Source organism: Cydia strobilella, chromosome Z, assembly GCF_947568885.1.
Source record: "Cydia strobilella chromosome Z, ilCydStro3.1, whole genome shotgun sequence".
NCBI classification, from domain to species: domain Eukaryota; kingdom Metazoa; phylum Arthropoda; class Insecta; order Lepidoptera; family Tortricidae; genus Cydia; species Cydia strobilella.
In genome coordinates this window covers 40,322,512-40,345,211 of record NC_086068.1, presented here as the reverse complement: position 1 = coordinate 40,345,211, position 22,700 = coordinate 40,322,512, and the positions used below count along the sequence as shown (strand labels likewise).

The window sequence follows — 22,700 nt, the reverse complement described above, 5'->3', positions numbered from 1 at the left end:
ATTCTGTTTTTAGTATTTTTTGTTATAGCGGCAAGAGAAATACATCATTTGTGAAAATTTTGAACTGTCTAGCTATCACGGGTCATGAGATACAGCCTGGTGACAGACAGACCGACAACGGAGTCTTAGTAATAGGGTCTCTTTTTACCGTTTGGGTACGGAACCCTAAAAAGTTGCAAGTCTCGCAACATACATATACTATTATACTCTTTGCTCGCAACGCAGTACTACAAAAAAGTCAAAACTTGTAACAATGTAACGTGATCAAGTCGTTTATTTTAGTCAGTGCCAGCCGGGCTAGCATATGATTGGCGCGAGAGTATCTCGCCGCGACATAGACTACCCGTCCCCCTTTAATTCATACAGTTAGCAAAAGACGGGTAGTCTATCTCGCGGCGAGATACTGTCGCGTCAATCATGTGCTCGGCCTACTGAGGACAGGAAGGTGTGACGCAATATTTATTATAAAGGGTTCATTCCATAACAGAATTAAGAGCCCTTATTCCCTGGAGCGTTCATCGATTTCACGAAATAACACTCAATAGATGGCGTTGACGCGCGGTACGCGGGCGCCGGCAACTATAACGCGTTTTGAACGCAGAGAAGAATAATCTTGATCGTTGTCGATTTCAATAGCAAGTAACATTATTTTTATTGTTATAGCCACTCTTTTATTTTATTTTATATGCATAGTAGTAGTAATTTCAGTTTATTATGTTAAGAAAATATACATACTTGTACCCAGAGATGACCAGGGTGCCTAGCCAAGATGCCAACCGTTTACGCTCCGTAGCAAACGAAACGTAACTGTCTCTGTCGCACTAATATTGAAGAGTGATAGAGAGAGATAACGCTATTGTTCGCTTCGGAACGAACGACTGGAATCTTGGCTAGGCACTCGGGTTTAGTACCTACAGTTTACGTTAAAACTTAAAACCACTTTAAACCAAATCTGTAGCTGGCCACTGAAATGGGTAATAGAAACGCGTCCCGTATGTATTTTGCTTTCCAGATAATCAGAGTACCTAGCCAAGATGCCAGTCGTTCGTTCCGTAGCGAACGATAGGGTAATCTCTCTCTATCACTCTTCCATGGTCATCTGCAAAGCGAAACACATACGGAACGCGTTTCTATTACCCATTACAGTGGCCAGCTATAGATTTGGTTTTAATGTAAACTATAGGTACCTAAACCTGGGTGCCTAGCCAAGATGCCAGTCGTTCGTTCCGTAGCGAATGATAGGGTAATCTCTCTCTATCACTCTTACATATTAATGCGACAGAGACAGTTGCGTTTCGTTCGCTACGGAGCGTAAACGGTTGGCATCTTGGCTGGACACCCTGGCCATCTGGAAAGGGAAAGACATACGGAACGCGTTTCTACTACCCATTCAGAGGCCAGCTACAGATTTGGTTTTAATGTAGACTATAGGTACCTAAACATTTGGCATTTTGGCTAGGCACCCTGGTCATCTGGAAAGCGAAAGACATAAGGAACGCGTTTCTACTACCCATTTTAGAAGTCAGCTACAGATTTGGTTTTAATGTAAATTATATTATAGATACCTAAACGGTTGGCATCTTGGCTAGGCACCTTGGTCATCTGGAAAGGGAAAGACATACGGAACCCGTTTCTACTACCCATTCAGAGGCCAGCTACAGATTTGGTTTTAATGTAAACTATAGGTACCTAAACGGTTGGCATCTTGGCTAGGCACCCTGAACCAACCCGATCACCTAGGCGAAAAAATTAAATATTTGTGCTATAAAATGTACCTATGATCACCTAAGGATCAAGATTTTTTAATCGCAGTATACGCCACTTCTCGGAACTAGCTCGCTGGTTACGAACAAAACAAACGCCTGACGATAGAGCACAGGTCCGTCCCCTAAGCGCGCCCGGCGGAGACTGAGCGTGCAGTGTCGGTGCAGCGTGATTTATACGTCTTTTAAAAATATTTAAATTTACGGGAAAATAGGTCCTATAGTTATGATTATTTTTTTATGGGTTCATATAAAGTTAGAGTTTGCTATAATATTATTTTGAGGGCAAAATATAAGTACAATTTGCGAAAAAAAATATAATGCGACCCTGTTTTCACCGAAAAAATGAAGAAAACTCGGAAGGTATTTTATCAATTTTTTTTAATGAATCTTTGATTTTCAATCATTTCAGCCCCTCGTACAAGATATGGTGAATTGAATTGTAATCATTCATGTACCAAATGATTCTTGTTTACTGCAAAATTGGCAACCGAAACGACACTTCTCACTGCAAATTTTGAAAAATACTCTCAGGAAAACTCATTTATTTTAGGTTTAAAAAGAGAAAATGAAAACTTTAACTATTTCAGCCGCTAGTTTAGGAAATGATTATTTAAGAACGTTAACAGTTTTCAAATAAATACTAATAGTTACGTCGTAATGACCGTAAGTGTACATTTATATTCCAATTTAAATTCATAAAGTTATGTAACTAACATCAAAATTATTTTTAGCTTTTCAGTTCGCTTAAAAATTTAGCAGTCGTGTTTTTAATTTTTTAATTAATTTATTTTATTTTATTCATTTTAGTGACAAAACGAACTAAAACTATGATTTATAAAAAAATCCAGGCAATTTTTAAATGTAGATATTAATTTTGACCTTTTAATTAGCTCAACGTTCCGGAATTGAAATACGGTCATCTTTTGTTCACGGTTTGGGACAGAAGTAGTACTTAGTAGTTTTGAATGTTTGAGGCTCAGGAGACTCATAAAGTCTCATAAATTCAATTTTTACTTAAAAAGGTTTTTTAAATTATCTTTGACGCGACTTTGGTACGACCCATGCATGGCCTTCGGCAAAATAGCAGGTTGATAGAGTAAGATAAAGATAAGTCTGCAGAGATTTTGATTGTCCAGACTGTGCAAGTATTATTTTAAATGGGAAATTTCTATGAAATTATAACTTATAATTAACACTTGCACACTTGCACAAGCCGGCCCAAGACGTCCAAGTGAGACGCGCTTCTATGAAAAGCCTAAAGCAAAGCTGCGGGAGCTTAGTGCTGAAACACAAAACCATTGTACAAATGTCGAAATGCGTAGGACTTATAACTATGCAAAGGCCGAAGGCCGAGCTCCACGAGGTCCCACAGCTCGGTCTTTAAGCGCGCCTTCGTTATTAATTTAAGATACTAGGGGAAATGGCAGGAAGCGCGTACCTGTTAGCCACTCCGGGCCTTCGGCCCTAGGTGGAGTGCGCCTACGGCCCTCGTATTTAGACACTTGTAACATTGTTCTGTGTTTGAATACTAAACGTGCGCTACTCTCGAACTCGGACTCTTCGGGCCTTCGGCTATGTGCGTAATAGGATAAATTACAGGAAGCTCGCATAGTCAAGTGGGTTAACTGGGGACAGGTGGGATAACATTACTAACTTACTTACTACTTGCTTGGATGGCGCGATGACCCAAAAGGAGTCTTGGCCTCCGACACAAGAGCAAGCTATTTTTGCCCTGTCCTGTGCGGATTCACGCCAGCTTTCACTGACGTCGAGCTATAATGTTATAACATTAGAGAAAGAAAAGAGTTATGTTTTAACAGTCTCACGGAAGATTTTTTTATCGAATTCAATTAGAACATATTAATATTGTGATCGGTTACCGGTTATATCATATAAAAAAAAAATGTCTACAATAGTTACCCCATCTGTCCTCAACTCCTCAGTTACCCCACTTGACGGTACCTGTCGGACGCTCCAGGCTTTCGGCTCTACGTGGAGCTCGGCTTTCGCATTTAGACAATTTTACTATTGTTGTGTTTGAGCACTACACTTGGTCTTCGGCCTTTGCAATTAAGATACTAGGGCGAAGTTGCGGAAAACGCGCACTCCGGGCCTCCGGCCCTACGCGGAATTCAAACTTCGGCCTATTATGAATTTAGACATTTGTACCTACTATCGTTCTGTGTCTGAACACCAAATTATTAAAGGCGCTCCTCTCTCGGACTCTTCGGGCCTTCTTTTATTTAGTCCTTAGATTAATACACATAGTCGACTTGATGTCGCGAGCTTTCTACATGTTAAATCAACATACTCTCTCTCTCTCTCTTCTCTCCTGACCGATTTCGGCCACAGCGACTGCAATTTTTTTTTTTTTTTTTTTTTTTTTTTTTTTTTTTTTTTTTTTTTTTTATTGAGAAACAAAGTCTTAAAGTAAACATAAGCAACTTAGCTAATAGCTACAAATTGATTTTTTATAGACCTATAGTTTCCTAATTCACATATAGAGGTACAATTAAAGAGTAATGATAAATAGTGCAAACTTGTAGTACCTAGTAGTTGTACATAATCAAAACAATAGTATACCAACTAATACAATAGCATATAAATGTATAAACAAGAGAAAAGACTTATACTTACACTTTTCACTTAGACTTAGACTTAAATTACTAAGATTACAAGTACTTACTATCGGGTTGCTTGCAACATTTCACCCTTATTTTAATAAAGAATATACAGTTCTTTTAAACAAGCCTAATGAACTGCTAAATTAAACTAAATTATGTCTAGGAGCGGGAACTGAGCTGGTCCGCCCGCTCGTGCGCCCTCGTGTGACTGCAGTATCCAATTTTCGTCTGCAGTGCTCGTCCACAATCATGAAAATTTGTATAAGACTAAAGCTAATATGAAATGGAGCTAGTAGGTTACCTACCTATGCACGAGTTCAAACAAAATCTTTTTTTTTTCTTTACAACCAGATTAAATCAGTAGACAAGTACAAATTTATAAGCAATACGAATATCATCGTTTAAATCGAAGTTCACACAAATTTAAGATTTCAAATATTTCAATAGCGCGATTTTAAAATGTTTGTTTAGTTTCAAAATTTACAATATACCATATTATATTTTTGTGTACTACGTATATTTTTATGATCAGCGGTAAAATTATTTTATTTAGGACGTCACTAAAAAATAATATAGAAGGATTTAATTTCTTAACATATTTCAAAAATCCTTATTCTACCAAAGTAAGAATCAACTGCATATGTTGCATATATATTTTGAACCGTCTCTCAAAGCTCTTCATTTTGATACCCCACTCGACAAGTTTGCAAGAATTTTTTTTCCAAATGTCGCGCGTTATTGTGTATTACGTCCGCCATGTTGTTTTTATAATGACGTCACATAGCCTATGTCACCCGGGATGACGTAAGGATTCCAATGATATATCATACATCTAAATCGGTTAAGGCATTCAGAAGTTATGGTGGAATAAAGAAACTCACATACATACAAACATGAACGCTGAAAACAATACACTCCTTTTTTGGGCAGTCGTGTAAAAAGGACGCATTTTGCAAAATACGCTCGTTTGTAGGAATAAGGCCTCTTAATATCTGCCGCCAAGCCGAGCAAAACAAAGAGACACGGCCGCATTATAAGTATTAAAAAAATTAGGATATCTAATATTGTTACGGTTTTAACACTCCCAGTAGGCCGGGCACATAATTGACGCGACAGTATCTCGCCGCGAGATAGACTACCCGTCTTTTGCTAACTGTATGAATTAAAGGGGGACGGGTAGTCTATGTCGTGGCGAGATACTCTCGCGCCAATCATGTGCTAGCCCGGCAGACATGAATGAAATTCAATTGTCAAACGTCAACTTTTGGCAACTAGTGACCACACAAATAATATCGTGACACATCCGTATTTCTACGGTAACAAAGGTGTGTTACGAGTTACGATATATTTGGTCACTGTCCGGCACTGTTTATTTGACGCCGAATGTACAGTCGCCTTTAGATATATCGGAGCGGCCGAGGTGGTCAAAATATCTGAACACGCACTCTAACGCGTTGACAATAGTGGCCGTGTTCAGATATATGTGAGCGCCTTGGCCGCTCCGATATATCAGATGGATTTCTAATGTTAATTTATTTAAGCTCTATTGCATAAAGAAATCTGCGCAAAGGCATTCTCTACCATGCAGGCAACCATGGGGTCAAACAACTCTTTGCTTAGGTGCTATTAATAAGTGCTTGCAGTACCTGCAGCGGCCAGCTGTCGGTCGAGCAGCTCGGCCTGGTGCGTAAGCGCGGCCTGCGCGGAGAGCGCAGCGGGCGCGGGGCCGCCTCCAGCACCGCCTCCAGCGCCGCCTCCAGCGCCGCCTCCAGCGCCGCCGCCGCCGGCCGCCGCCGCGCACAGCCGCGCCGCCGTCACGCGCAGCGCCAGCTGCCCTACGCACGCGCGGGCCTGCTCCGTCACCCCGCTGAACTGGTGCTGCAGTCTATTTACACAGGTACATAATTCTAATTAATATGGAATAAAAGTAAGTGAGTACTAAACACTTTATTGTACGAAACACGGATAGGTAACAGCAGTTATAAATTAGAAAATACAAAGGCGAACTTATCCCTATGAGGGATCTCTTCCACCTAACCCAAAAAAAGTAATCTTACGTACTAAAAAATACAGATACATAATACAAAAATAAAATTAAAATTGCCATTCTCTAAACGGAAATAATTCAGCTTGTGTTCAAAAGTTACGCGAATGAATTGATAGTGTTTTTAGGGTTCCGTACCCAAAGGGTAAAAACGGGACCCTATTACTAAGACTCCGCTGTCCGTCTGTCTGTCTGTCACCAGGCTGTATCTCATGATCCGTGATAGCTAGACAGTTGAAATTTTCACAGGTGATGTATTTCTCTTGCCGCTATAACAACAAATACTAAAAAGTACGGAACCCTCGGTGTGCGAGTCCAACTCGCACTTGACCGGTTTTTTTCCAGTTTGTTACCAGTAGACTTACAAAAGAGCGGCGCGACAGCATCTCGCACGCGAAATATAACTACAAATATTTTTCTGTTTTAATGCGAGAGAGACGGGTAGTCTATCTCGCGGGCGTAATACTATCGCGGCGCTTCTGTGCTCAGCCTGCAGATCGGGTACCTAATGATTCTCCGAATAATTTTTAGCAGATTATCGATTCGCAGACAACGATTCGCCGAACATCGGTTCGCAGAGTGATTTATTTGCAGATGTAACTTTTGGTCGACTAACGTTACGCAGACTCTTGGTTCGCATACTGTTCAGTTCGCTTCTGTGTAAATTAGCAGAACTATTATTGGACGATTTTCATTTGGCAGAGTAATCTTTTCGTTAAAGCAAAGAGGATATAATAAGATAGAGCGGTACTGTCATAGTAAATTTTGTAACCACTGTAAATTCACTGCCATCTATCGACACACCTTAAACTAAAAATCAAAATTTATAAAAATACGTTAAAATGTATTTAAATATGGATAAATGATTTTTTTATTTGCAGTTTTAATTTTTATATGATTTTGACCCATGTTCTTTCACTGATATGCGTTAAAATTATAAATAACAAACGAAACCGTCAACGCCCTCTATACGAGAGTAGGCCAAAACTAGTGGCGCCATCTGATCGAGAATCAAATTTTCGTGATTTTCTAGGCACGTTTTTTCCTTACACTGTATCCATCTATTACGGAGTTATATCTATCTTTGGTTTAAGCAATGTTTAGTCGAATAACGTTTCACATTTTATACATCGTTATTTTCGAAATAAAAACTTCTTACAAAAAAACCGACTTCAAAAAGGATGAAATAAAATATAATCCTTTTTTAAGTATATGCGTTAAGTATATGAATAAAAAGTAAGTTACAAAGACGTTAGCGAATATGTAGTGCCAAACTCGTGGTAAGGCTACAGTTGCACTACATCAAATTGATGGTTTTCGGGAGAAAATGCTTTAGTTACTTTAGAAAACAACGAAATCACTATACACGTGCCTTTAAAATTTGAAAGTTTCCTCAATTCCTCAAGGTTCCCATCATCCTAGTACACTGTACCTAGATGGAAAAAAACCGGCCAAGTGCGAGTCGGACTCGCGTTCCAAGGGTTCCGTACATTACACAATTTAAACAATGTAATTTTTTATGTGAAATGTCTAAAAAACCTGTAGGGGTCGGATCAAAAACTAAGTAATTAAGTCCGACTCACGCTTGACTGCAGTTTTCTAATAGTTTTCCGGTGATCTATAGGTAAAGATCTATTTTGTGTATTTTTTTCAAAATTTTTGACCCAGAACTTTCGGAAGTAAAGGGGGGAATGGTAATTTTTTGCCTATTTTCTTGAATAACTTCTAAACTATTTGTCTTAAAATTATAAAAAAAATATATTTGAGATTCTCACAATGAGCTCTTTCATTTGATATGTAACACGGTATAGTTTGACAAACTTTATTTTTTTAATTTTCTCATTTACCCCCCACCCCCAAAAGTGGCCCCCGTGTTTAAAATTAATTTGTTTACGTTACATGTCCATCTTTGGGTCACAAACTTACATATGTGTACCAAGTTTCAACGTAATTGGTCCAGTAGTTTCGGAGAAAATAGGCTGTGACAGACGGACGGACAGAGAGACAGAGGTACGGAACCCTAAAAACATCCTGTTTGTCAAATCTATAGGTATACCTAGACTAGATTAATAATTATGGCTTATACAGGTGATGATTTTATAAAAAATATTTAAATGATTAAGTTTATATGTTTTTCTTTTAAAATATATCCTCTTGTTAATTGACTGCCCGCTGAAGAATCACATCTATCCTGCTGCCGTTGTAAGCTTGTGTCACAAAAAACTAGATATTAAATAAAACTAGATACCGTAATTGCTTCTAGTTAAGGTTTTAATCAATTTTTAACCTAAAAATGAACAAAAGCATACCTATTATATGTTAAATTAAAACCTATTCAATATAGGTTTTAATTTTATGGTAACTTCTGTTAGTGAACACATACTAGAGTAACTTATACTAGAGCGGTACTGTCATAGTAAATTTTGTAACCCCAGTAAATTCACTGCCATCTGTCGACACACTTTAAAACTAAAAATAAATATTTATAAAAATACGATAAAATGTATTTAAATATGGATAAATGATTTATTTATTTGCATTAATTATTTTTATGATTCTGACCCATGTTCTTTCACTGATATGCGTTAAAATTGTTAAATAACAAACGAAACCGTCAACGCCATCTATACGACAGTAAGCCAAAGCTAGTAGCGCCCTATGAACGAGAATCAAATTTTCTTGATTTTCGAGGCACGTTTTTTCCTTAGACTGTATCCATCTATTACGGAGTTATATCTATCTTTGGTGAACATAAGTAGACAATAAAATGTATCAAAACTACGAGTATCTTTATCAGACTCAAACTAAAAGTTATTGTGTAGGTTAGTCATGTCCTAGTCTAGCCATAAATAAGAGAGAAGTTCTGCTAATCAATATTAATGCCAAATGAACATTCGACGATTCGATTCGATTTGTGTTTCGACCAATGGTTTCTCGGGTAATTATGACAGTTTCCAAATGATTATTCTACGAATAGTAAATATGCGTATCAATTGCTCTGCTTATTGACTACTCTTGCAAACGACTATTATGCGTAATGAGATTCTGCCAATCGTTACTCGGCCAGAGAACCCGTCGGCGAATCGTTGTCGGCGAAACAAAAATCAGCGTATTTTTTTTTCGGCATATCAATAGGGCACCCTGCAGATCATATAGAAATGTAAGATGTAGGTACTAAAGAGGGGTACCTAATGATTCTCCGAATAATTTTTAGCAGATTATCGATTCGCAGACAACGATTCGCCGAACATCGGTTCGCAGTGATTTATTTGCAGATGTAACTTTTGGTCGACTAACGTTACGCAGACTCTTGGTTCGCATACTGTTCAGTTCGCTTCTGTGTAAATTAGCAGAACTATTATTGGACGATTTTCATTTGGCAGAGTAATCTTTTCGTTTAAGCAATGTTTAGTCGAATAACGTTTCACATTTTATACATCGTTATTTTCGAAATAAAAACTTCTTACAAAAAAAACCGTCTTCAAAAAGGATGAAATAAAATATAATCCTTTTTTAAGTATATGCGTTAAGTATATGTATAAAAAGTAAGTAACGAAGACGTTAGCGAATATGTAGTGCCAAACTCGTGCAGTTGCGCTACATCAAATTGGTGGTTTTCGGGAGGAAATGCTTTAGTTACTTTAGAAAACAACGAAATCACTATACACGTGCCTTTAAAATTTGAAAGTTCCCTCAATTCCTGAAGGTTCCCATCATCAGATCAGAACCAGATTAATATGGGACCACCTTGGAGGTACCTCCTTTCAAACAGAAACAAAAAAAATCAAATCGAACCACGGGTCTCGGAGTAATCGGTGAACATAAAGCCTGACCAGTAATATACCTATATGATCATTGATTGTCAAGAGGGCGTTGTTCATTGTGACAGTTCAGTATAGTATGAAAAAATTAGTTCCAGTGAAATTCCGCAACTTGGCGCGTGATCGTATATTCCTGGTCAGGCTTTACTTAAAAACTGGACAAGTACGAGTCGGACTCGCCCACCGAGGGTTCCGTACTTTTTAGTATTTCTTGTTATAGCGGCAACAGAAATACATCATCTGTGAAAATTTCAACTGTGTAGCTATCACGGTTGATGAGATACAGCCTGGTGACAGACAGACAGACGGACAGAGAAGTCTTAGTAATAGGGTCCCGATTTTACCCTTTGGGTACGGAACCCTAAAAAATAACATAGCCACAACCGAATTTTTAACCTAATCCATTTTTTTACCTAACTATGAACAAAAGCATAGTATAGGTATAGGTTAAATTAAAACCTATACAATATAGGTTTTAATTTTATGGTAACTTCTGTTAGTGAACATAAGTAGACAATTAAATGTATCAAAACCATCTTTATCAGACTCAAACTAAAAGTTATTATGTAGGTTAGTCATGTCCTAGTCTAGCCATAAATAAGAGAAAAGTTCTGCTAATCAATATTAATGCCAAATGAACATTCGACGATTCGATTCGATTTGTGTTTCGACCAATGGTTTCTCGGGTAATTATGACAGTTTCCAAATGATTATTCTACGAATAGTAAATATGCGTATCAATTGCTCTGCTTATTGACTACTCTTGCAAACGACTATTATGCGTAATGAGATTCTGCCAATCGTTACTCGGCCAAAGAACCCGTCGGCGAATCGTTGTCGGCGAAACAAAAATCGGCGAATTTTTTTTTGGCATATCAATAGGGCACCACTAAAGAGACATAAACAATTCCATGTTACAAAAATCAAAAAAATCTGTTAACTATTTATATTGTGGAGTGCAATCGTACTTGAGCGTATCTAGCGCGTGCGGGTGCGCGGGCGGCCCGTCGGGCGCGGCCAGCTCGCCGTACAGCGCCGAGCACCCTACTGTTGTGTGTTGTGTGTGATCGTACCTGAGCGTGTCCTGCGCGAGCGCGGAGAGCGCGTGCGCGGGCGGGCCGTCGGGCGCGGCCAGCTCGCCGTACAGCGCCGAGCACCCTACTGTTGTGTGTGATCGTACCTGAGCGTGTCCTGCGCGAGCGCGGAGAGCGCGAGCGCGGGCGGGCCGTCGGGCGCAGCCAGCTCGCCGTACAGCGCCGAGCACCCTACTGTTGTGTGTTGTGTGTGATCGTACCTGAGCGTGTCCTGCGCGAGCGCGGAGAGCGCGTGCGCGGGCGGGCCGTCGGGCGCGGCCAGCTGGCCGTACAGCGCCGAGCACCCTACTGTTGTGTGTGATCGTACCTGAGCGTGTCCTGCGCGAGCGCGGAGGGCGCGTGCGCGGGCGGGCCGTCGGGCGCGGCCAGCGCGCCGTGCAGCGCCGAGCACCCTACTGTTGTGTGTGATCGTACCTGAGCGTGTTCTGCGCGAGCGCGGAGAGCGCGTGCGCGGGCGGGCTGTCGGGCGCGGCCAGTTCGCCGTACAGCGCCGAGCACCCTACTGTTGTGTGTGATCGTACCTGAGCGTGTCCTGCGCGAGCGCGGAGAACGCGTGCGCGGGCGGGCCGTCGGGCGCGGCCAGCTCGCCGTACAGCGCCGAGCACCCTACTGTTGTGTGTGATCGTACCTGAGCGTGTCCTGCGCGAGCGCGGAGGGCGCGTACGCGGGCGGGCCGTCGGGCGCGGCCAGCTCGCCGTACAGCGCCGAGCACCTTACTGTTGTGTGTGATCGTACCTGAGCGTGTCCTGCGCGAGCGCGGAGAGAGCGTGCGCGGGCGGGCCGTCGGGCGCGGCCAGCGCGCCGTACAGCGCCGAGCACCTTACTGTTGTGTGTGATCGTACCTGAGCGTGTCCTGCGCGAGCGCGGAGAGAGCGTGCGCGGGCGGGCCGTCGGGCGCGGCCAGCGCGCCGTACAGCGCCGAGCACCTTACTGTTGTGTGTGATCGTACCTGAGCGTGTCCTGCGCGAGCGCGGAGAGAGCGTGCGCGGGCGGGCCGTCGGGCGCGGCCAGCGCGCCGTGCAGCGCGCGCACGCAGCGCGCGAACAGCGCCGAGAACACCGCCGCGCCCGCGAACGCCGGCTCCATCTCCGCCAGCCTGTACACCCAACAACGTTCAACGCTGGTACCTACACCGAAACACTTATTCCTACAGACAGCAGCAGACCAATTCCTACTAAGTTATAAGTAAATCAAAAACGTTCGGAAAAACCGGCGTCTTTACTGTGTACGTTAAAAAAGTTAACGATTTGGATACATTTTTCTAAGACATATATCATGCAACTTTTAAGAAGCAGGTTTTAACATACGGATAAAGTAAGAAAATTAGGCTTAAAAGTCCGTTTATTTTGTAATGTTACACATAATTTTACACTCGCCCCGCCTGTCGAGCTGTTCCTCGGCGGCGCGCCGTATAGCTGCTGTCCGTGTCCGTATGCCGCCGCACCGCGCTGTCGTCCCCCGCCTCTTGTGTCGCTACAGGCTACTACACACCTGTCAAGCTGTTCCTCGGCAGCGCGCAGCATGGCGAGCCGCACTCGCGGCGACAGCGCGCTGTTGTCCGTGTGCCGCAGCACGGTAGCGAAGAACCGCCGCACCGCGCTGTCGTCCAGTCCCGCCTCGCTCTTCACGCTCGTTAGCTTGGCTTCACCTGACACATTATCAACGTTATACGATACAAAAAATTTCAAAATCATAAAAACAAAGAACGACTGCCTGGACATGCAACGCGATCTTGATAGCTTTGCCGCATATTGCGGTTATAACCAATTGCTTCTGAACCCTGATAAATGCAACTGTATTACTTTCAGTCATAAACAAAGTCCCCTTCTTTTCAATTATAGTTTTTCAGAAAAGATCATAAATAGAATCACCAAGGTCCGAGATCTTGGTATTATTTTGGATTTTAAGCTTAACTTCATTTCACACATAGACCACATCTCCGAGAGGGCCTACAAGAAACTGGGCCTGATACTTAGACTATCTCAACCATTTAAAGATCCAAACACCCTAAAAGTATTATACTCCTCTTACGTTCGCAGCATTTTAGAGTTCGGTAGCGTCGTCTGGACCCCTCAATATACCGTTCACATAAAAAGAATTGAAAGAATCCAAAAAAAGTTGTTAAAGTCGCTCAATTTCCGCCACGGTCTGAATATGTCAGAGAATAGCACACACCGTCGTAGTCTAGGGCCACTAGATAAACGACGTGTTTATATAGACCAAATGTTTCTGTATAAACTCTTAAATGGCCTTACTGATTCTTCCACTCTTCTTGAAAAAATTGTCTTTAAATTGCCTCGTATTCCCTCGCGCCACCCCCAAACATTCCATATCGATTTTTGTAGATCTAATTTCGCCAAAAATACTTTTTTTAGACGAGCCTGTCATGATTACAATGTTAATTTCATAAAACTAGATATCTTCTCATTGTCTTTCGGTAAATATAGTAGTGGTCTGCGGAGCTTACTTTTTCCATAGCAGTGTAACTTTGCTTTAAAAAAAAAAAAAAAATTGTAATTGTTCTATAGTCTTATGTAACGTATGTATGTTTGTAAGCATGTTTGATACTTAGGTACTTTATTAGTTGTGTATCCAATTGTTACTTCTGTGTATCTTCCTATTTATAGGCAGTGCCGAACAAGCCCTGTTTCTACTTGTTATCAATATCAGTATGTTATAATTAATGGAACTATAGGTCTTATTGTATATCTGCAAGTTTAAACTTATCTGTATGTGACTGTTTGTTTCCTAAATAAATAAATAAAATAAAAAAATTGTTATGTACATTGAAGAGCATTGTAAGTGCCGGTTACTTTGTTTAAAAAAATGGGGTACCTAATGATTCTCCGAATAATTTTTAGCAGATTATCGATTCGCCGAACATCGGTTCGCAGAGTGATTTATTTGCAGATGTAACTTTTGGTCGACCAACGTTACGCAGACTCTTGGTTCGCATACTGTTCAGTTCGCTTCTGTGTAAATTAGCAGAACTTATTGGACGATTTTCATTTGGCAGAGTAATCTTTTCGTTTAAGCAATTAGCAATGTTTAGTCGAATAACGTTTCACATTTTATACATCGTTATTTTCGAAATAAAAACTTCTTACAAAAAAACCGACTTCAAAAAGAAGGAAATAAAATATAATCCTTTTTTAAGTATATGCGTTAAGTATATGTATAAAAAGTAAGTTACGAAGACGTTAGCGAATATAGTGCCAAACTCGTGGTAAGGCTACAGTTGCACTACATCAAATTGGTGGTTTTCGGGAGGAAATGCTTTAGTTACTTTAGAAAACAACGAAATCATATACACGTACCTTTAAAATTTGAAAGTTCCCATCATCCTAGTACACTGTACCTAGATGGAAAAACGTCCTGTATGTCAAATCTATAGGTATACCTAGACTAGATTAATAATTAGACACAGATTGCTGGCTTATACAGATGATGATTTATAAAAATTATTAAGTTTATATGTTTTTTCTTTTAAAATATATCCTCTTGTTAATTGACTGCCTAAAAATCATCACATCACATCAGTCACAAAAAACTAGATATTAAATAAAACTAGAAACCGTAATTGCTTCTAGTTTAGGTTTTAATCAATTTTTAACCTAAATATGAACCTAAACAATTTAATGGTTTTAATTTTATGGTAACTTCTGTTAGTGAACATAAGTAGACAATGAAATGTATCAAAACCATCTTTATCAGACTCAAACTAAAAGTTATTGTGTAGGTTAGTCATGTCTTCATGTCCTAGTCTAGCCATAAATAAGAGAGAAGTTCTGCTAATCAATATTAATGCCAAATGAACATTCGACCTATTGTGTTTCGACCAATGGTGTCTCGGGTAATTATGACAGTTTCCAAATGATTATTCTACGAATAGTAAATATGCGTATCAATTGCTCTGCTTATTGACTACTCTTGCAAATGACTATTATGCGTAATGAGATTCTGCCAATCGTTACTCGGCCAAAGAACCCGTCGGCGAATCGTTGTCGGCGAAACAAAAATCAGCGTATATTTCGGCATATCAATAGGGCACCAAAAAAATGTGATAGTTAACTTGAAACTTTGATAGCGTATTCTCGAGCATCAAGCCGGATTTATGTTTCTCTGTCGTGTCGCCTTCTGCTGCGAAAGATTAATTTAAAAATAACAGTACTAAATGTATGAAAGCGATACCATACTATCGCATCACAAGTTCACAATCACAACACGACAGACAGACAAGTATGAATTCGGCTTTATCACTACACCTTATAAAACAGTCCCCTGCCGCGTCTGTCTGTCTGTGTGTTCGCGATAAACTCGAAAACTACTGAACGGATTTTCATGCGGTTCACCAGTTCACCTATTGATAGAGTGATTCTTAAGGAAGGTTTAGGTGCATAATTTGTTAAGGTTTTGTGTAAATTAGTTGAAATATGACGATGTTTGTTAATGAAGTCGGAAAGAATCACGCTGTCTAGGAGGTTTAATCGAAAATGCTGCCTAAAGCGTTTGAGATATAACAACACAATATATGGTGGGATTGTTTCTCTTTCATTGGTCTACAAAAAAGTCCGCGACGGTATATGTCTATCTTTTAAGGATAACTTACTATATCAATATCTGTAGGAAGCATCATCTTATTCCGTTGCAAACACGCCGTGAAATCTCAGACATAGTTTACATTCTCAATATCTTAAACGGAAATGTTAATTGCCCTGAATTGCTGGCTAAACTCTCTTTCAGTATTCCATCCAAATCCACAAGAAATTTTAGACCCCATGCTGTTCCTAATGCTTCGCGTAACTACAGACAGAACAGTTTTTTGATACGTGCTAGTAAATGCCTAAATAAACTTACGAGGGGGCAGGACATTAATATTTTCAACAGCAACATCCAAACTGACGGAGGAGTTCTTTAGGTGAGCATGCCTTATTGAAATTTCATTGTGCTGTATTTTTTCTTTTTCTTTGTGTATCTTCTTTAGTTAATTTCGAATTATGAGTTTACTATAGTTGTTGCGGCAAGCAAGAAAGCATACTCAATTTCATGGTAGATGGCGCTGCGCTGCACACATCGCGCGCTACGGGTTTCCTGCGACCTATATAAGCGCGGCCATTGTCAAGCTTTTTATTTTTGCAATATCCTTCAAAGAAATAACATGTCATGTATACGCGTCTAATTTATTAATAATATAATTGTGTTGCAAATCGGCGTTTCAATTCTTATTTCACGTTATGAGGAACTAGAGTCTACAAAGTGGTCCTTCGAACCGGATATATAGTTAATTAATGGTGAAAAACGAACAATCGCAGTGAAATAAGAATAATTTTGAGAGATTATAGACGTCACGCATCGAACATTCTAGAACAAAATAAATGAAGTAAAGAATGATGTCTTTTTTGGCAATGATGACAAGATACTCTGGATTTACAATTTTTCACATTATGTTTTGATGACATGCAGTTAAAGCAAAGTCTGAATGTACAAAATGTACCGGCAGATCCTTGTAAGAAGAGAAGACACAGACTTTCAGAGAATACTTTGGAGATTCAGCCCTGATGAAGACATAAGAGAGTATAGAATGCTAACTGTAACCTTCGGAACAGCATGTGCACCATTCTTAGCAATCAAAACCCTGAGACAGATAGCAATCGATGAGGCAAACACAGAAGATTATGCACAAGCTCGAGAAATCATCAACCATTCTTTCTACATGGATGATGTACTGTCAGGGGGAAATACAATAGAAACCGCAGTAGAGGCTAAACGTCAACTGACAGAAGTACTAAGAAGAGGAGGATTCGAGTTACAAAAATGGTCTTCAAACAGCAAAGAATTCATAAACACAGTAGAACCAGAGAAGAGAGCGAAGAATTCTGAGATAGATGTCAACAAAAAAGAGACAATCAAAACATTAGGAATCACTTGGAACTCAAACGAAGATACCCTCTTAGTAACAAACGAAATCAACACTTTATCTGAGCAGCGAGTAACAAAGAGAAACGTCTTAACAGTCATCGCTTCCCTGTTTGATCCAATACGTTGGCTAGCACCATCTGTAGCCATGGCGAAAATATTTCTACAGAAGACCTGGTCAAGAGAATTATCATGGGACACAGAGTTACCTGAAGACTTCAAGACAGAGTGGAAGACTTTCTGCAGAGGCAAAGAGCACCTGTCAGACGTGAAGCTTGAGAGATGGATCGGAACGACCAACAACAGCGAGTTAGTAGAACTGCATGGCTTTGCTGATGCATCAATGTCAGCCTACGCAGCAGTAGTCTACAGCAAAGTAATCCAACCAGACGGAGAAGTCAAAATATCACTCATCATGGCAAAAACAAAAATCTCACCGTTGAAAAAACAACTCACTTTGCCCCGTCTTAAACTGAGTGCAGCACTGCTACTGAGCCAACTACTGAAACACGTCGCTACAGCTATGAGAATCGAGCACAACCATACATACGCTTATTCAGATTCAAAAGTAACCTTAGCCTGGATTCTCGGAGACCCGCTGAAGTGGACAACATTTGTGAAAAACCGAGTCATTGCAATCAACAACAACATAGATACAACATGGTCGTACGTGAACACAAAAGAAAACCCTGCAGATCCAGCATCGAGAGGAGTCACACCTGAGAAATTAAAAGAACATACACTATGGTTTCAAGGCCCAACATTTTTACATCAAAGAGAATGGAGAAGAGAACACTATGAAGTAGAAGATACAGATCTAGAAACAAGAAAATCTATCAAATGCGCAACTACTACCTTGTCAGAGAAGACTCAGAAGACAGAAGATTTCATACTTACAATTTCAAAGAGATATTCATCATTGAGAAAACTCATCTCAGTCATAGCCTACTGTAGAAGATGGCTTATCTTAAAAAACAAACATGTAAAAGAAAACTTACCTCAATATGTAACTCATGATGAGCGAGAAGAAGCACTTACAACATGTATCAAGCTTGCTCAACAACTAGAATTTCCACAAGAAATCGAAGCTCTGAGAAATCACACAACATTGAAGAAAAGAAGTCGTTTACTGTCATTTACGCCTTTTCTCGATGACAAACAAATCCTGAGAGTTGGAGGAAGATTGAAACATGCAGATTTAGAGTTCCTGAGCAAACATCCAATTATCCTGTCCAAGAACAACGTACTGATACCACTTTTACTTAACGACGCACACAAGAAGACGTTGCATGGAGGCCCTCAACTGATGACTACATATCTTAGAGGAAGATACTGGCTGATTGACGCAGGAAACACTATAAAAACATACGTGAGAAATTGCTTTCCTTGTGCTAAACAAAAAGCAAAGACAGTAACTCAACTGATGGGTGACTTACCTGAGATACGAGTGAAGCCGTCAAGAGCGTTCCTTACAACTGGTGTAGATTTCGCAGGTCCAGTAAACGTGCGCATGAGCCCTGGATGAGGAACAAAGACTTTCAAAGCATATATAAGCATCTTCATCTGCATGGTAACTAAAGCAATACATATAGAATGTGTGAGCAACATGTCTATGGAAGCGTTCATGGCAGCATTTAGAAGATTTACATCAAGAAGAGGATTCGTCAAGGAGATGTGGAGTGACCACGGGACTAACTTCATTTCCTCGAGCAAAGAAATACTAGAGACTTGGAGACTTGGCGAGTCAACAATCCCTGTTGAACTAGCAGCCCTACTAGATACAGAAGGCACCAAGTGGAAGTTCATCCCTCCTGGATCACCAAACCATGGCGGATTGTGGGAGGCCGGAGTCAAGAGTATCAAGTTTCATCTTAAGAGAACTCTCGGAGACGCTACACCTACCTTCGAAGAATTTACAACTCTTTTGAACCAGGTCGTGGCTTGTCTGAACTCAAGACCTTTATCACCGCTGAGCGATCATCCTGATGACCTAGAGCCGCTGACACCAGCACATTTTCTTGTCGGAGAACCGTTAGTCACCATCCCGGAGAGAGATTTGACACAACATAAGACAAATTCATTATCAAGATGGCAAAACATTCAGAAAATGCTACAAATATTTTGGAGAAAATGGCAAACTGAATTTCTAACAAGATTACAAGAGAGACCGAAGTGGAAAATCAGAAAACAAGAGTTTAACGTCGGAGACCTCATACTAATTAAGGATCATAGATTACCTCCTAGTAAATGGCTACTAGGTAGAGTTGTACAGAAACACCCTGGACAAGACAACGTGACACGAGTCTACGAAGTCCGCACAGCAACTGGAGTGCTAACCCGCTCGATTTCGAAGCTCTGTCCACTACCAGATGTGAGAAGAAAGGATTCTGCTATTCTTTAGGCGGCAGTATGTTGCGGCAAGCAAGAAAGCATACTCAATTTCATGGTAGATGGCGCTGCGCTGCACACATCGCGCGCTACGGGTTTCCTGCGACCTATATAAGCGCGGCCATTGTCAAGCTTTTTATTTTTGGAATATCCTTCAAAGAAATAACATGTCATGTATACGCGTCTAATTTATTAATAATATAATTGTGTTGCAAATCGGCGTTTCAATTCTTATTTCACGTTATGAGGAACTAGAGTCTACAATAGCTTTGGCGTGGAAATGTAGGAATAGTGCAATAGTGCTAACCACCAATTGTTTTTGTTAATATGTAGCTACTGGTGAGAACCTGTAATTGGCTTTTTGTATCATATTTATAAAACCTATAGACATGTTAACAGCTGTTGGATCTCCGAATAATAATAAATAAATAAATATACCCATCCATTCTTAACTTTTAAAAGTAGATCACATATAATGTGGTATTTGCAAAGCTATTTACACGGATACAGTACAGTAATAATGGTTGGAGAGCCGGCAGTAAAGTTTCGAACCAACGTGATACCGCGATGAGATGCACAATGGTTTCCCATAAAACTGATGCTAAGTCCGAATTTGATAGTCTGCCACGGCGGAACTAGCCGAAAGTACAAAAAAAATAGCCACTTCCGGTGCGAAAAAGGGGGGGTCATTTAACCCATCTGATACTGCAATAAAAGCTATGGCATCAGTTAGAAATTTACTGGTAGATACAGAAAAGCGAAATCTGCCAGTATGATTCCTGCCGGAAGTGCTTGGCATACGCTCTCAAAGGTGACCATCAGGACCCCTAAATTAACCCATCTGATACCAGCATGAAACCAATTCCAGTCGGTAGATATGAACCTTCTCTTCAGGAATATATAAGTCTGCCAGGGCGCTTTCAGCCGAAACACCTTGACATACGAGATTATGTGGCGCAACATCCGTGGTACCCGTATAACCCGTATTTTGGAATTGTACATATTACGGACATTTCAAATACTGCAGGCTTATTAATTTATTACTCTATGCTTATATTTGTATATTATTACGTTATTAATAACACATATTTATAATAAATTTAGTTAAAATAAATTAAATAATGTGATTAATATGATTAATAGTCATTGAATTAGCTATATGAATCGTTTGTCTTTGTCTGTCATTTTGACTTATGTATTTGTAAGAAAAGGATAAAACATAATTTAACTAATTCAGGCTCGTAAAGTTTTACGAATAAGGGGGTATTAGTATTCATAGCTAAACCAGGCTTGTAATGCGACATAAAATGATTTTTGGTGGTTTATTTTACGCTTGAGGCGTTTTTTCACCTGTTTGGTGCATCTAATCACTATCTTATGTAGGGGAGAGAGGGGCAAGACGAGTAATACGGGGTAGCGGCTTTATATGGCGACTAGTGATGGGCAGCGGTAACATTCCCGCTACCAGTAAGTTTCCATTTGGGAATGTTACTAGTAAGTTACCAATGTTACCAGTAACATTCCCAAAAGCCGGTAACATACGAAACTGATGATAGCGATGACTTATATGAGATAAAATAAGGTTCAAAACTTATTTTTTTAGTACAACTTACTCAAAAATATGTCCCATAGTTCTTAATTCGCTGACATAAGAGCTATGGGATCAATTTTATAAATTTGGTATACAGATAGTGAGTACCGGGGAACATAGGATACTTTTTTATCCCAGAACTCACCCCTTAAGGGGATGGAAAGGGGAGTTGACACTTGTATGGGGAATCAATAACCGCTGAACCGATTTAGATGAAGTTTGGTATGGAGATAATTTGGGTCCTGGGGAAGGACATAGGATAGATATTCGCGGGCTTGGTTTCCGCAACTCGACGTCGTACTATTGCGCCTATTTTGCGTGAGGGACACAGGATAGGTTTTACCCTAGAAATCAACCCTAAAGGGGGTGAAAAGCGGAGTGGAAATTTGTATGGAACCCAATAAAACCGATTTAGATGAAATTTGATATGGAGATAGTACACCCTCCGGTGTAGAGTAGTTTTTATTCCCGAAGTCATCCTGTTCTCTTCTCCACTCTTCTAACACTCACTCAAAGTGCCGCTGGTAATGTATGATGGAGGCAGCTCAAGACCTGGAACACCTGGAGTGCTCCTGGGTGCAACGGGTCAGGGGTAACAATCGCTCAACGTGCTGCTGGTAGTATACGATGGATAAAGCTCAAGACAATGTGGAGTGCTACTGGGAGCAAAGGGTCAGGGGTAACACTCGCTCAACGTGACGCTGGTTGTATATGATGAGGAAAGCTCAAGACCTGGAACACCTGGAGTGCTGCTAGCTGCAACGGATCAGGGGTAACACTAGCTCAACGTACCGCTGGTAGTGTATTATGGGAAAAGCTCAAGATCTGGAACACCTGGAGTGCTGCTGGGTACAAAAGGTCAGGGGTAACACTCGCTCAACGTGTCGTTGGTAGTGTATGATGGAGATAGCTCAAGACCTGGAACACCTGCAAGACTTTGGTGACCAAGTTTCTGCTGGAGACGCTGCTGATCTCCCACCAGGGGGCTACCACAAGCTATTCAGCGGGTAAAATTTAGGTAGTAAAAAGGGGTGGAAGTTTGTATGGGGAAACAATAAATCTAGCTGATTGTTTAAAAATAAGCTACCCAAATTACTAATTCCACGCAGACGAAGTCGCGGGCAAAAGCTAGTATTTTGTATAAAACTGTGATCATTATTTATTATCCCTTTACTACTACTACTACTACTTTAATTTCAAATTTGATTAATTAATATAAAATCGAAATTCCAACAACTCAAAAATGACGTTTGTCACTTGAAACGTTATACGAAACTAGCTTTTGCCCGCGGCTTTTTGTCTAATGTACAGGGTGCGGGGGAGGCAGGGGAAGGAGAAAATATGGTTTTATAACTACTTACAAAAGATGGTTTATATGGTATATGGTTCGTAGGTAGAATAATTATCTAATCCACGTTCGTAGGTTAGAGGTGGCAAGATATTGGCAAAAAATTAT

The 22,700-nt window shown here is 40.4% G+C and overlaps 2 protein-coding genes across 2 annotated transcripts in view; one reads left to right on the top strand and one right to left on the bottom strand.

Moving 5' to 3' along the window:
* Nucleotides 1-22,700, top strand: part of LOC134754852 (serine/threonine-protein kinase polo) — a 466,060-nt gene that overhangs the window by 50,817 nt on the left and 392,543 nt on the right. The window lies entirely within an intron of this gene.
* LOC134754967 (integrator complex subunit 4) overlaps nucleotides 1-22,700 on the bottom strand; it is a 69,865-nt gene that overhangs the window by 8,450 nt on the left and 38,715 nt on the right. The window contains exons 11-13 of the mRNA XM_063691461.1: nucleotides 12,841-12,997; nucleotides 12,299-12,445; nucleotides 6,037-6,275 (exon numbers count right to left, since the gene is read on the bottom strand). Coding sequence (XP_063547531.1) covers nucleotides 6,037-6,275; nucleotides 12,299-12,445; nucleotides 12,841-12,997 — 543 coding nt within the window. The remainder of the gene's footprint in view (nucleotides 1-6,036; nucleotides 6,276-12,298; nucleotides 12,446-12,840; nucleotides 12,998-22,700) is intronic.